General features: G+C 34.6%; 1 protein-coding gene across 1 annotated transcript; it reads right to left on the bottom strand.

Annotated features, from left to right (window-relative positions):
• Nucleotides 1–2,898: 2,898 nt before the first annotated feature.
• Nucleotides 2,899–8,920, bottom strand: LOC128206648 (multiple epidermal growth factor-like domains protein 11). The gene is made up of 6 exons (XM_052909242.1): nt 8,828–8,920; nt 6,778–6,910; nt 5,242–6,545; nt 4,679–4,814; nt 4,333–4,400; nt 2,899–4,127 (listed from the first exon to the last, which is right to left on the bottom strand). Exons 1-6 carry the CDS (start codon nt 8,898–8,900, stop codon nt 3,976–3,978), a joined length of 1,866 nt encoding a protein of 621 aa, XP_052765202.1. The 5' UTR covers nt 8,901–8,920; the 3' UTR covers nt 2,899–3,975.
• Nucleotides 8,921–14,859: the final 5,939 nt, after the last annotated feature.

Genomic DNA, 14,859 nt, shown 5'->3' with positions numbered 1-14,859 from the left:
AACAATTTGAACTGTCTCATTTCTACTCAAGTACAACGTTGTTCGACAATTTTACTTTTAAAACCAGTTCAAATCATTGAAAATTAAATATAATGTGTAATATATAGGATAAGACATGGTTGACTATGGCTTGCTGTTGATAATATTTTTTTCCCAATGGGGAAATATCAACCAATGAATTACCAATTACCAATGTAAACCAATGTGTACATGGTAAAGTCTTAATTAAGTCTGATAAAGAATGTATCATTGTAGAAACTAGGAAAAAAGCAATGAAAATATAATCAATCAATGAAAAATCTATACATACTGTGTAATATTCTTCGAGGTATTAAATCGCAATGAATCGAAACATTACGAACATTCTCTTACACACATATTTTCATTGCGTTTGTTTTTCCTAGGATATATGTGTATATTTCCATATGTGTACGAGACAAAATTGTCAGCGGTCCCATCATCGCCCCGCCCCAAACGGTCTCAGAGATAACTTTCAATCATCATGAAGACCATAAGCGGACAACAGTGCTTAACTCAATCGAACACGGAATCGAGAATTATGATAATACCGGAAAAAGAAAATAAAAGGAATGTAACATGAAGATTAAGTCAAACTTAAGACGTCGCAGTATTGAAATTATATTCATGTATTTGCTGTTCATATATATTCGAAAAACGTCGCAGAAAGCCAAGGTGTCTGGCCATGTTCCCCTTAGAATTTTAGATTTCCGCCTACTGGGCTTGTCCCTGTAGTTTCATTGTATTGTTGAAAGTTAAAAATTTCTTCAAACCCTTGACATCATGCTCCAATGAGTAAAACAATTCGCAGTTATAGCTAAACTTTATCTTGTTAAATGCGCTATTCTAACTAATCAAACTTGAATTTAAAGCTTTTTCGTATTAAGCTCTCGGAGCCCTTTTACATAATTTCATAAAGTAGCAGTATCGGAAATAAAATAGTCCATAAGTCTAGACATTACTGCCGGAAATCAGACGGTCGATGGTAAAAACAATTTAAAACATAGTATTGTTTCTCTCATAAATCTGTTTATTTGTCCCGAGGTTATTGCTATATGCGTGATATTTATTAGCCATGGAAGTTGAAATTCTCCATTTGTACTCAGATTCGGAAATGGTGAAGTTGCAGAATTGCATCGCTATATTATAATACACACGGAAGCTAACCTCACTCTGTGAAATTAAGGATGCCTATAGGGATAACTCCGTCAACGCTAGGGTCGGCTTAATGGTCGTCTGGAAACATTTAATAAGAGCTCCCTCCCAAAATCTGTATCGTAGACAGTTGTTTCCTCGTCCTATTTTGTATTGCCCTATGGTGGCTGTTATTATCAATCATATATCTCAGAGTACTGAACATTGATCAGTCAAATCATAATCGATGCATTAAATTTCCATCGAAAACAGCCATAAATGATAACTAGCCACTGCATTGAACAGTGGATGCACAACTAACGGGAAACAAAACAGACATACCTTACACCAGGACTTGAAGCGGAATTATATTTCAAGAATAAGTAACACAGTGGAGAAAGCAAATACACTGAGAAAAAACAATCTCAAACTCAAATTAAGTCAAATATCTCATCAATCTGTTTTTGTTTATCGTTTCGATTCTTGACCCTATATTTGCATATTGCTTTATCAATTTACATACACAAGGGGTTGTTGTATTCAATAGCATTTGTATCTAGCGCATGCCATACTCGAATTACGTTTCTGTGTACATTTGAACTAAAGAATAAGCAAAAGAGGACCACAATTTTTCACAAAATTGAAAATAATCATTGAAATGTGATCATGCATTTTCCGTGTTTTATAACTTGAGCTTTAAATATTTTTTGTGTACAATTCCACAAAATACGAATTCGTTTTAAGCACTGATTTAAAACTTTTGAAAACAATATGACGTTTATTTTTTTGTGAAATGCTTGTGTTGTACGAAATAACTATTTGCAACGTTGTTTGCATCATGAATTGAAAAGTAAGGAGAAAGATGGCTGGCTCGATTGTTGTTGTATTTTCATTGTGTTTACTTGACAAAGCCCTTTACATACTTTATTCTTTCTGTCATTCTGAGGAAATATCGTAAGAAAACAGATGCTTGATGTCTTGTAAAATAAATAAATTATCCGCCTGTAGAACTTTGAGTTTTGGCATAAAATATTGATTTTTGCTCAGATTCAACGTAAAACGAACTAATTGAAGTTTTGCGCTGTTTATCTGGTACAGTCCGTCTCGACACTAAACTGCATTAACACGATTTATCCGAAATATTTGAGCTGCTTTGATTATCTAGTGCCCATTATTTTTCTCTGGGGAATGAATTTTGTCAAAACATGGCATGTATTACCCTGACAAGGCTTGCATTTCAAAATGAATTACAAGAATAATGCTGATTATCACATTTAACTATTGTTTATATCAGGACTATTGATTAATCGATTTGATTACCTCGATTAACAGTGTTGAAACCCCGAATACCGTTGAATGATAAAATGTTAATGAAAGTATTATGTATGTGGTGCTATTCAATGAGAGTGTTCATATAAAGGGATGCATGAGCCATATGTGCACAAAATTCTTCGCATACAAAGAAAACATAGTACGATGTTTGGTGAACAAGCAACTTGTTATTGTTATATTAAAAAAAAACAGTCACGCCATTGTCCCTGATATTCTCCGATAAAAAGTGTCAATCATGTTGATTGCCAATCGTACACCGGCTGGGAAAGCGATGGGTATGCGATAAGAGGTATTGCATGTCATAATTATTTTCCACCTTGGGAAGGAGACGTCATTCTTTTCATCACAATAACAAATAAGAGGGGAATACGATGCTATAAGATTGTATATTGCCGTTAACATAACGCTATTCATATCAATGTAATATATTCTTGCAATCAATCGTCTGCGAACGAATTAATTGATATATAATATATCAACATACTAAAACTAAACCCAGTTTTTACATTATTCACAACAATACACAATAGTAACAAAATAAATATCATATACATACACGATTGTGCGTTAAGATGTTTATGTTCTCCAATTGCAAATGATGTAAAGGTATACTTTTGAAGTTCATCCGTTAAATCGCAGAGGCAACAGCCGATAAACTGTCCCATTGTATTGGCGATGTAGTAAATATACACATTATTTAGAATCACAAAACGGTTTCCGCCTTTATTAAAATAAAGATTTTCGAAAAAGTGAAACCCCGTTCGTTTGTTTAGTCAGACAAACGTATATTACAAAAAAAATATTTAGAAATTATTGTAAAACACAAACAATCTTCCACTAGAGATAAAAACGTATAAACATCACATACCCAAAACCAAACACCATTAACAACCCACACATGCTCCAAAATAGCTCCATCAACTGATAAGTAAACAAGAGAGATAGAAGACAACCCACACTACAAAGAACAATATCAATATCAATACCGTTTGGCGTTATTGCCTTATATAAGTCGGGAAAAAAGGAAAATTGCTTGGTATTGAATATTTTCTAAGCCCTCAACACTACACACATTATCCTACAAATGCTATTTTAAAATGACAAAGTAAACTTGAAACACATATGTACTTCTGATTTATGAGCATTCAAACACTTTATACTAAAACATATCAAAAATAAATCCAGTCTCCTCCAAGGTTCTATGTTTTAATCGTCGTTTGACACAGCTGCACTTAAATAACGATATACCCTACGTCTGATTAATAATATTTATTTTTCAATACAAAAATATAATTATATGCCAAATAAATGAATCGTTCCGAATCAGAGTGTGCTTCATCTGCATATGTTAATGGGTTTGTCATGAAAAAGAATCGAAGAGAGAAGTCTTAATCTTAGATCTTAGATATGTCTTTTATTGTTTTCCTTTATACTTGTAATATGCTGATACATTAACATTATATGAAAAAATACTGTTTTAATTAAATATTTTTATGACTCAGAATTTCCAGAAGGCCGACCAATGTTCACGTGTTGATCCTTCATCTCTGATAAGCGAGCACAGCCGTAAATCGTTGAGATTGTCGAAACACTCCTTTCTCTCGCGAGGTCTAGTTCCTGTAAGTTATTGGCATATCCTCCTACTAAATAGGAGGAAAATGAATTTGAAAATGAAAGTACGCAGCCAAAGGCACTTGTTTGAAACAACATGTGGGTCAAATGCGCTCGGAAACTCACACGTATACGCACTAACACTTTACTTTACGCGCCATATTGCTTATCAAACGCATTGCAAGACTTAATACAAATGAGAATACTAGAAAAGCTAAAATAAGCAAACGCTTGTACCTGAGCCAAGACTGTCATACAGGTGAGTCCCATGATCGTAATTGTCGTGATCATTGTTCGTTTTGCCTCTGAAATGTGTACAAGAAACAGTATGACACAAATTTACGCTATTTTATTTAATGTGTATATTAGAAAAGTAAGATAAATTAAGAAGTTTAAATAAACAAAAACCGGCGCGAAGTTATGAATTTAAAATAAAACACTTTTGTATCGATATGTCATTAATAATAGTGAAATTTAGGGACTGGACTGTTTCAACGTCGAAAAAAATGAAGAAGTTGTTCTTACTTTTTATATGGAAAATATTAGTTTATTGGAGAACCGATCGTTTAGTTAATTTACTTACACCGGACGTGCCTTCACTTTCCTGTTAAACATCCAAAATCTAAACACAAGTGCTGCTACTACAATGACACTTAGGAGAGAGCCAAGGGTTGCTAGTACCGCAACACTTTCGTGTGTGCTGACATAACTTTGAAAACCTTAAACAGAAATGTATCATCGAAAAATACTGTATTTGGTGAAGTAATAAATATATATTAAAAATATAAAGTATCTGAAAAGGACTTATTTGCAATTTAAGTAAGAAATTAGACAATCAAATTAAATTGAATATATTAATGCTTTTTTTGGTTATTCGAGGCCAGAAATCTGGTTTATACTTTTCACTCTCCAATTGTAACTACAGTGACATACTTATCAAATTCAAACAGGTCCATGATCATGCTTAATAAAGGTACAAGGATCAAGGCCTCTCAGACTCTCAGATTGTGTCTGTTAACATCACAGAGTGCAAAGGCAAATTGAAATGTTAATTATTACCATTTTGTTATCCATAATTCTTGAGATTCCACATACCGGCAAACGATGGTTACACCGGTTTAATTGATTTTGAAACACTATGTTTACCTTTATAACAGGCTGCTGAGGACACTTTGTTAACACATTCCCAGTCACAACCGCGATTGTCGTCCGAACATCTTAGGAAGATTTGGCTGGCGGAGCAATTGGTGGGGCAAACATGTTCACATTTTGAGCCGAAGTAGTTTGTAATGCAGCCAAGCTTGCAATACCCCGTGTCGTGATCACAAATGTTGGACTTGCAGGTCTCTCTACACGGGTTATTTGCGGGCGCTGGCGATACCTCATCACAATGTATACCAGTGTATTTTCCTAAGCAATTTCTACAGGAACCACTCTTCTTGTCACATGGACCATTGCAATTACCAGGGCACAGGTATTCACATTTTTCACCAAAGGTGCCCGGGACGCATTCATCACATTGGCCAGTGTATTTATTGCACTGTTTCAAACAACCGTGTGGGCAGTCAAATTGGCATAACGGACCATACTTTCCCAAAATACATTGGTCACATTTTGCGCCAATAAAATTTGGTTTACAAGAGCAAGAACCATTGCTTTGTTTGCATTGCTTGAGTTCACAACCTATCGCACATTTATATTGACAACGATCTCCGTGGTAGCCTTGAACGCAGGCTGGACATTGATAGCCATTATGACATGAAGTGCAATGCTTTAAACACGCGTTTTGACATTGATCGCCATACCAACCTCTTTCACATCCAAGACATTGACTATCATGACATGAAATGCAATGCGTTGGACATGAATTGTTACAATTTCTACCTATTTTTCCATTAACGCATCGTTCACATTTATGGCCAATAAAGTTCGTATTACACCGGCAAAATCCTGTGGTTTTATCGCAACTCCCTTTCCTACAGCCTGCGCCGCATTGATATTGACAAGATATTCCGTAAAAACCGTCGACGCAAGATGTACAATTTGACCGTGATTCACAGGAAACGCATGCTGAGGGGCATACAGAGTTGCATAATGACGTGGTGTTGTAATATCCATTTTCACATGACCAGCAGTACTGTTTGTAAAATCCTTCTCTCACGTAGCAATGATTTGTTACATTAACAATTCGATCACAAGATGCGCCGAACCTACCAGGCTGACAAAGGTCACATCGAAAGTACGAGGAGCAGCTACGACAGCCCCGACGGCACGGAAGACACTCGCCGCCCTGCAAATGAAATCCTGTTGGACAAGAGACACATTCTTGCGTCGTGTTGCAGTAGCAGTTGCCCCTAGAGCACCGAGTGTTGCAGTTTGGGCCGGTGAACCCAGGGTTGCATTTCACACAGCCAAGGGTTTGGTCGCATTCCTGACAGTGTTCCGGACATCTGACAAAACACAATGAATAGTGTGATAATAGATTGAAACTGTAAACAGAGTTAACACAGGCTTTTTTTACAGTATTGTATTGAATGTTATTGGGCATTATGCTTGCGACTGTTAACATGGATGACCAAACAATGATTGTGTACTCACTGATCACAAACTGCGTTGTGTGTGAAATGTGCATACTTGTAGCTGAAATGAACGTTTTACCAAGCACTCAAAAGAAAACACTACCTAGAAGTGCAGTTAAGGCCCCAGTAGTCAGACAGGCAGCCGTCCAAACACACATTGAGGTGATTCTCCTCGCCCCGAGTTACACTCGCACACTTTGATGATCTACAACATTCACATGCACTGCATGGCCCGTCTGAAATGTTATAGTTGTAATCTTAGCAATATTTTATCGAATATACAAATGAACTTGGGTTTATATGTTTACTCTTAAAATAGAAGCAAACATCTCTGATTGTATAGTTGATCTATTCAGTGAGATACACGTAAAGTGAGTCTAAGGATCAAAGTCGAACAATGTTGAAATTACCGTGTTTTAGCCATATTTGCAATTATTGTTTTGTTCCTCTGCCTTCGAACTTACACTTAAAAACCCGAGAGAAACCTAAATACATTGGTGCCGAAACAGTGACAATAGTTACCTAATCAGACATTAAATGAGACATAATCAATAAATACTATTAACCAGGCGTAATTTGGCCTTAACATAGTGTTTATTTTACTGCAGATTCAAAAACCTCACTTTAACCGTCGCAGACACACTTTGCATGCCATTCTGCTAGTTTGATAAGCATTGAAAAATTTATTAAAGAATCATGTCAATTCGCAGTTATTTTCCTCCTGTGACATCAATGTTGACTTTCCTTTGATGAAAACGTTTAGAGTCCAAAAACGCTGCGAATGGAGGATGTTTATACTCTTTTGTATTGCAGTTATAAAAATCATGACATTAGGAACCAATCGACATATATATTTTTTCAGGTTTGATCTATTTTTATGATTAATATGTTTGGTGTTTTTTCAGCTATGTCATATTTTATTAAATTCCATTCATGAAATGCATAAACCACACTCATTTAATTCGATTTAAATAAAAATGTAAAGGTATTCATTTGTTATAAACATGTAATACAATTGTTTGAAGTTAAAAACTTTCTTTTATTGTAAAGAAAAAAATCGCTGGGATTAAAATATATACCTAAAATACATAAGCGCTCAATTAACCGTACCCTTAACCACTTACCAACCTTTGACAGATTTGTATCACTTAAAAGTCGTCGATTAAACTTGCTTCACCTTTATCAATCATCTTATGTTGATAACTGTTATTAATTGAGTTTACACGTACGTTTTTCTATTTTTGGAAAGTGACTCAACGGAGTTTGATTTTCTTTATCTCTCTCTCGTTCAGTATTCGAATGATTTGTTACGATTTTGTTACCCAATTCCCATTAATGGTTGTACTTATTCGCTCCAAGATTTGCTGAGGAACAATCTTCTACAACTAGTTATTCCTCAAAAAGAAATAATGGAAATGCAAAACCATACAAAGGCCTTAGCTTTGTAATGAGCATACAATGCCTCACATAGACCTTAAAATTATAAAATTAATGGACAAGCAATGCTGATTCAAGATCGATTGCCAATAACAAACACAATAAGACAAAAAAGTCATATTCTTCAAGGAGTTAAACCAACAATTAAACTATATGTGTTTATCGTTTGATAATATCAGGGGCTATAACTCTAGCATTGCCATTGTGTTCTAATATTAAGCAGTCGGTAATGCTTGATTTACGATAATTAAAACAACTGAAGTGTCATCGTAAGTCGGTTCACTTGATACAAATGCTTTAACAAAATACGGAAGATTCTTAACATCGTCCTAGCCGTTATGATAACGTATACACAGACGTGTTTTAGAATGTGCTTTGTATATTTCCGTCCTTCCAAATATACTGTATGCTGTCATGTGACGAACCACAGAAAATCGTACACAACGGCAAAACAAATGATATTTTGTGAACAAATACGCTTGCGCAACAGGCCATGACGTCGATCCTGTCATAAGAAGGATAAAAGCAGCGCCCTAAGCCAGAATTTACGTAATGCCGTTATGTTTTAAACATTGGTTTTAAACAATGAATGAAAGCGTTATTCTAAAAGAATGTCTATGAAGGTTATAACGAAAAACATTACAATAACACTGATATACTAACATATAGCATTATTCTCTAAGAAATGCCAACGTACTAAATTAAATCACAGCTACCTGTAACATTAAAAGTAAGTCCTTTCGAAACCACGCTATAAAACACTAAAACCGCTTGAAATTTAAAATACATGATATCCGTCGTGAATTTGAAAAAAAAGTATCTGCTTTATTTTAATGATGTGTTATCATAGGGAGATTTAACCGCATGAGCTGTACTTATTATTAGTTTCAAATTTAGATAAACATAGGTAACCTATCAGATAATAGTTTATCCGTCTATTTTGAGGCACGGTTATCGTTGATATTCCCTTTGAAGAACGGCGATAAAGAAATATGAATTACTTATAAAGTGATTCAGTATTGTTGTACAGCATTTCAAGCATTATTCATGCCTGATAACATCCTTAAAAAAGTGAAAATTATGATCAGATCATGCTTTAATTTAAAAATGAGTTTCCCGAAATCCCTTATTTTCATCGATGTATTATTTTGACTAGCATAACATGTACCCCTCCCCCCCCTCAAAGGAGTTAAATGTTTGTATGTTGATGTAATGTAACATTTATCTAGGTTCTAATTAGAGGTCCATATATAGTGTTGTATTAATCATTTCCTTTTAAACTTTTCCTGAAACAAAATTATTTACAAAAATATATCCCGAAATATTTCTTGAGATTCACAATGTTCATCGCGAAGAATCTGACAAAACAATAGAAACAACCATGCACTTAGCCCTATCAATCATCGGGCAGTCGTTCATTATTCTATTGCACTGGGTTAGTATTCATCATACATCATAAGTCACTTCCTTATATGTCATTTTATTAAGATAAGTACATAACTGGTTATATCAAAGTGTCGTGGTTTTTTTAATTGTCGAAACAAGTCCAGATCATTATAAAATCAATATTTTTTTTTTTCAATCGATAATGTTTGAAACGCCACAGAGCAAGATATCATTCATTGCTTGTGGCTATGCCATATTGCCTACATTTAGAAAGCTATATCTTTTTTGAAGAGAGACCTTAACAAAGATACATAAATATATAAGTTTATTTCTGTTATTTGCATTAAACTACTGGATATACTTGAACATTGGCGGTTTTACAAAATAGTATTTGTTTCTTCTAGCATTAAAATAAGAAAATCGTATTAAATATACATGTAAAGTGAAACTCATCTGCGATATATAAAGAATAACACCATTGACAATACCCTTGAGCTTTAGGCATGGTTTTTAGTTCAATAATACAACGAAAATAACCCTGAATTTTGACTCATCTATTGTACAACAATGTCATGAAACGCTATTCTATACAGTTACATTCTAAAGCACGAACGTTATATTTAAACATGGACAACAGTTTAGAGCACATAACCAGCACATGTCATTCATATAATTACTGCGATTATTGCACAGTTAAATTGGTAGCCATGACACCACTTTGGTAGCTGATTCCGTATATCATTTATTGACATGGTCATTAAAATTTACCGAAAATAATTGAAACTTGTTTGATGTCAATTGTCTAATAGCCGGATGTCGAAAAAATACGGTACTGTTTACAGTCCCCGACGATGTGACGCGTGTATAGTGTCATCACGTTCACGCCTCTGGCATTAGGGACCAATCGTTGTAAAAACTATGGAAGCGAATATATACAACACAAATGTGTTAGTTGTAGGCAAAAGGTTTGTCAAACAAAAAACATCGAATATTCGAATACCGATTTTCGAATATTAAACGTTCGATCGAATATTCGAATATTCGAATATTCGTTTGCATCCCAAGTAAATATACATGTAAAGTGAAACTCATCTTCGATATATAAAGAATAACACCATCGACAATACTCTTGAGCTGTAGGCATGGTTTTTCTGGCATATCTACCAGTTTGAATACGAAGTGAATGTACAGATAAACATAATCGACTTGACAACATACATAAAACATTAAAATATTAAAGTAAGTTCCAAAGCCTAAATATTTGACTTTGGCGTTTACCCTGTGCCATTGAACGGGGTTTCAGTTTGAACTCTTAACTACTGAGCTTGTTTCTGTAGTTTTTCATATAAATATTGATTGTTCTATGGATATCCAAAACGGTACTATTAACCGTAAACCTATGCTGATGCTTGAAATTTGAAAGAGTACGTCTCTGCATGTTTTCACGGCCACAATGACTACAATGGTAGTTCTACGGGTTACTTCACTTATTTTCTCATGTTTTGGGTGGCGCCTGTGACTGTTTGTCGACGTTTTTCGCGGTACTTCTTTTGCGATGACGACCCCAACGTCCCCAACTCTTCGCATGTTACCAAGGGTAATTTGACTGAAATGTGTCAACCAAAACATTAAGTATGACGGAAGAGTGCTCAAGAGCAAGCTGTCTGTCGACGACATAGTTCTTTTCCGTGAAGACTATAGGCAGAACGAAATTTACAGATAAATGGAAGAAGGGTCCATACATAATTGTCGACATTCCATTTGAAGGTCAACTAGTATATTTTGTCCAGCTTGAGACTCGCAAAGGTATTGAAAGGAAATATTATGAAATCAAGCTCCTACAATTCAATATCGATATGAAAAACTACAGAAACAGACACAGTAATCGAAAGTCGTAGGAAATGGCAATTATTTTTTTCAAATCACTCTACTGCATTTTTTTCATTCTCCGCATCATTCGTTCACAGTTCGTTGTTCAGAAGTCCCCGTTGCAGCTGCAGTGACGCCGCCCGTGTTTTCCCTAGTCCGCCCGAATGTAACAGAAAAGGTGTCTCTACCTAATCTATTAAATATGCTTTTACATTAATTGTGTTTTATTGACAAGTACGTGAAATAAGTCTTTTGTAGTTTCACACCTGTTTCAGGCTCTACTTTTTCATATCGAATAAAATAGGTTTTGGCCAGTGGTGTGTCGTAGGGACGAGTTTATTACGGATTTCAGTAATTATATGCATGCGTTAATCATTGCGAAATGATTTTTACGTATACATTCATTTCAGCGAGTTCTTTTCTTCATTTGCTCATTTTAAGGTGTAATATTGTCATTTAACTTTTTTTTGTTAGACTAAATATTATATTTTCAAAATTCATTATATTTTATTTTTATTTAAAGTTTACATGGTCCTCCATTATTCGCCTTTTTATCTACCATTTTTCACTAGAATTATTTACATTTTATCATTTTTCATTTAGATATATAGGAGATATTTATCCGAAGATATTGGTCGATTACACCCTTACAGTCCATGTAATCTTTTGTGTACAATGTTTAACCAAGACGTTATGTATTAAACAGGTTGTATGTATTAAACTTACAATTCCATTTGTCAATATTTATATATTCACACAAACCTTCTACATTTCGCTTATCATTCCCTACCTAGTTGTCGAAACTGCAGAGTTGTAAAAATGTTCATAATATTTTGTAGAAGTACATTCTTCTTCTCAGAACTATTTGAAAGTTCAAACTTTATTTATTTTAGCATCGATCCAGTCTAATGAATTGCCATTACACATTTGATAAATAGTCATTCATTTGTATTCATTAACATCTAAAAATAATTAAACATGTTTTGCATTTTATTCTAATTGTTTCATTGTGGCAAGTGCATTTTACTTTGTATTATGTCTTTTAAACATATGTCTATTGTTGTATTATATTATATGTTATCGACTGTTTATATCCAAGTCTTCATAAATAAGCAAACAATCTTGAAAAGTGCAGTGCTTAACCCATCTGCATACGTTTTTAGCTTCAATGTTGATGCTAAATATTGCATTCTTTGTTCTTATTGTTGGGCAAATTTCAATCCACGGGTTTAAACTTGATAATTCTACAATGTCATATTGTTGCGCATTGATTTTCTGTTTCATAAGAATTTCACAAGCACGAAAACAATGTTTTTAGCATCAACACTTCACAATGAATAGAAGAAAGTCAAGGGTTGGAGACAAAACAATTACAGTTTTGGTTCATTGTCTTAGTACCATGTCCGTTACCGCGAGTTATTCAACGAAACATCTCACGAACAACCACTCTTTAGTTCAGCAACGTGCATGCGGATACCTGGATTGAAGTTCATTTCTGGATCGTTGTTATAACAGACAGGGTAATATTTGTGTGTATAATTGCGATACTCATTTAGTATTTGTGATACAATCTTTCATTAAACTGCATTAACATTTTACATTTAGTGTCATGATAAATTTGGTTCCTCTCGGTTCACTGGAAGTATTTAGATAATTGACTAATTTTTGCAGAATACACCAGCTGTTACCACATGACTGTTATTTTTATGGACTGGTTGGTATATTTTAAAATTGAAACCTAACATGAAGCATAGACTGGTTAAGTTGACGAAAAATGTATCCCTAAATGTTCCATCTCTAAATGACAAAGAGTTGCAAGAGTAATTATTTTATTCTAGATAACACTTACTTGGAAATGCAGTTTATTCTGTAATATATCTGAAATCCTTTGTATTGGGCTATGATAACAATGCCGACTATATTTCTCATTAAGAATAAAATCAGCATAATCTCGCAATGTCTCCAATTACGCAAACCTTATTTGTTATCTTTATTTTTCCCGTGCTTATGATGATACCATTTTGATTACTTGATTTATGTTCTTCAGTTTTCCTCGCGTCACTGTATTTACAGTTCATAGAATATAAACTGCATAGGCAAAATTCAGAGAAAAATATACGAACCATTACAAAGATTTTAACATTAAACACAACAACTTACATATGCAATACTAGACGAAGTGTTTATTGAGCGATGGAGTTCAGTCGACAGAGAAAACACATGTAGGATATGCAAAATAAGTACACTTTAGCACTAAAATAAGCACTGGCTACAGAAGCCCTTAATTGTGTCACCGACCAGCCAGGGAAAAAGCAACTAGAGGCGGTTAACTCTTGAAACCTATACTAATTTGCCAAGTGTCGGCTCGCCAAGTATGAATGTCGAGCCTCATTCATTTATTGATTCATTTTATGGTTCACATACGACATCATGTGCAATGAAATTTAAATTAACGATGTATACCGCATGAAGTCGACTGGTAGAATGACCACACAATAAGTTTACACCTATGTCATAAAATCGTGAAATCCTTTTTTAAAATTAACCAATTAATACCTTACTGTATAAACCCTCTCGTTTCTCGAAAGACAAATATTTTACGCCATACTATCAAAACGCGTGAAATAAATAGTACTGTGAATGTTGTACATTATTAAATCTAAAAAGCGAATATACCAATCGCATCACTGATAGAAAAAAGTGACGGGGTTCGTAGGTGGCCCGATATTGGATATGCCCGGCAAAGGAAACCATATTCAGGTTCGAGCTTCGCTCTCTCACCCGACTGCGCAAAGTTGATCCCATAGCGGACAATATACTAACCCCGTAACGTATATATTACGCCGAAAACCTGTCAACATTAATTAATTGTTGGGAAATGTTTCATTTATTCATCAGAATCGGAAAATAGACGCCGTTTGGTACGATGTATCTAAGTGACCAAATATGGAAAGTATGGGGTTACCGCGAAATCAGTACTGGACCAATGTCGTTGTGCCACTCATGAGGTGTATACCACGTGATCAATAATTATGGAAGGGTTTAATTTGAAATTATTTAAAGCTTTTGCGCTGTGCTGTATTATCTTTATACAGGAAATGATCCAATGTACTTATGATAAATCATTCGACGGCCTGGTATTACAAGTTACGGCGTTCGTAGGTGACCCAACATGGGATATATGGGGCAAAGGAAACCATATCGGGTGAGAGCGAAGCCCCCGTGCAATTATTCTTTCCACTTGGTCAATTAGCAACCAAAAGCCATTGTCAAACATGTTTTATTCTATAAATAGATATAATGTGTTTGTTTACTCTGTCGATTACCATGCTTGAATAATGCACGAAATTTAATTCGTAGCATTAAGACCAGAAGCAACCAAAACCTTTTATAATTTATGTGCACTTGGTTACTCTCGGATTATTCCCACTTAAGAGATTGATGTACAACATGACTTAAGATACTTGAACTGTTGCATTATAATTTCCATTGG

Source organism: Mya arenaria, chromosome 10, assembly GCF_026914265.1.
Source record: "Mya arenaria isolate MELC-2E11 chromosome 10, ASM2691426v1".
NCBI lineage: Eukaryota > Metazoa > Mollusca > Bivalvia > Myida > Myidae > Mya > Mya arenaria.
This window is presented reverse-complemented; position numbering and strand designations above follow the sequence as displayed.

Bases quoted from the DNA above. Each gene is read 5' to 3' on its own strand.
- LOC128206648 (XM_052909242.1), bottom strand. From the start codon at position 8,900: ATGTATTTTAAATTTCAAGCGGTTTTAGTGTTTTATAGCGTGGTTTCG. The intron at 6,911-8,827 runs GTAGCTGTGATT...ATAACATTTCAG, and splicing joins ACTTACTTTTAATGTTACAG to ACGGGCCATGCAGTGCATGT. The intron at 4,815-5,241 runs GTAAACATAGTG...TTTCTGTTTAAG, and splicing joins CTCAGCAGCCTGTTATAAAG to GTTTTCAAAGTTATGTCAGC.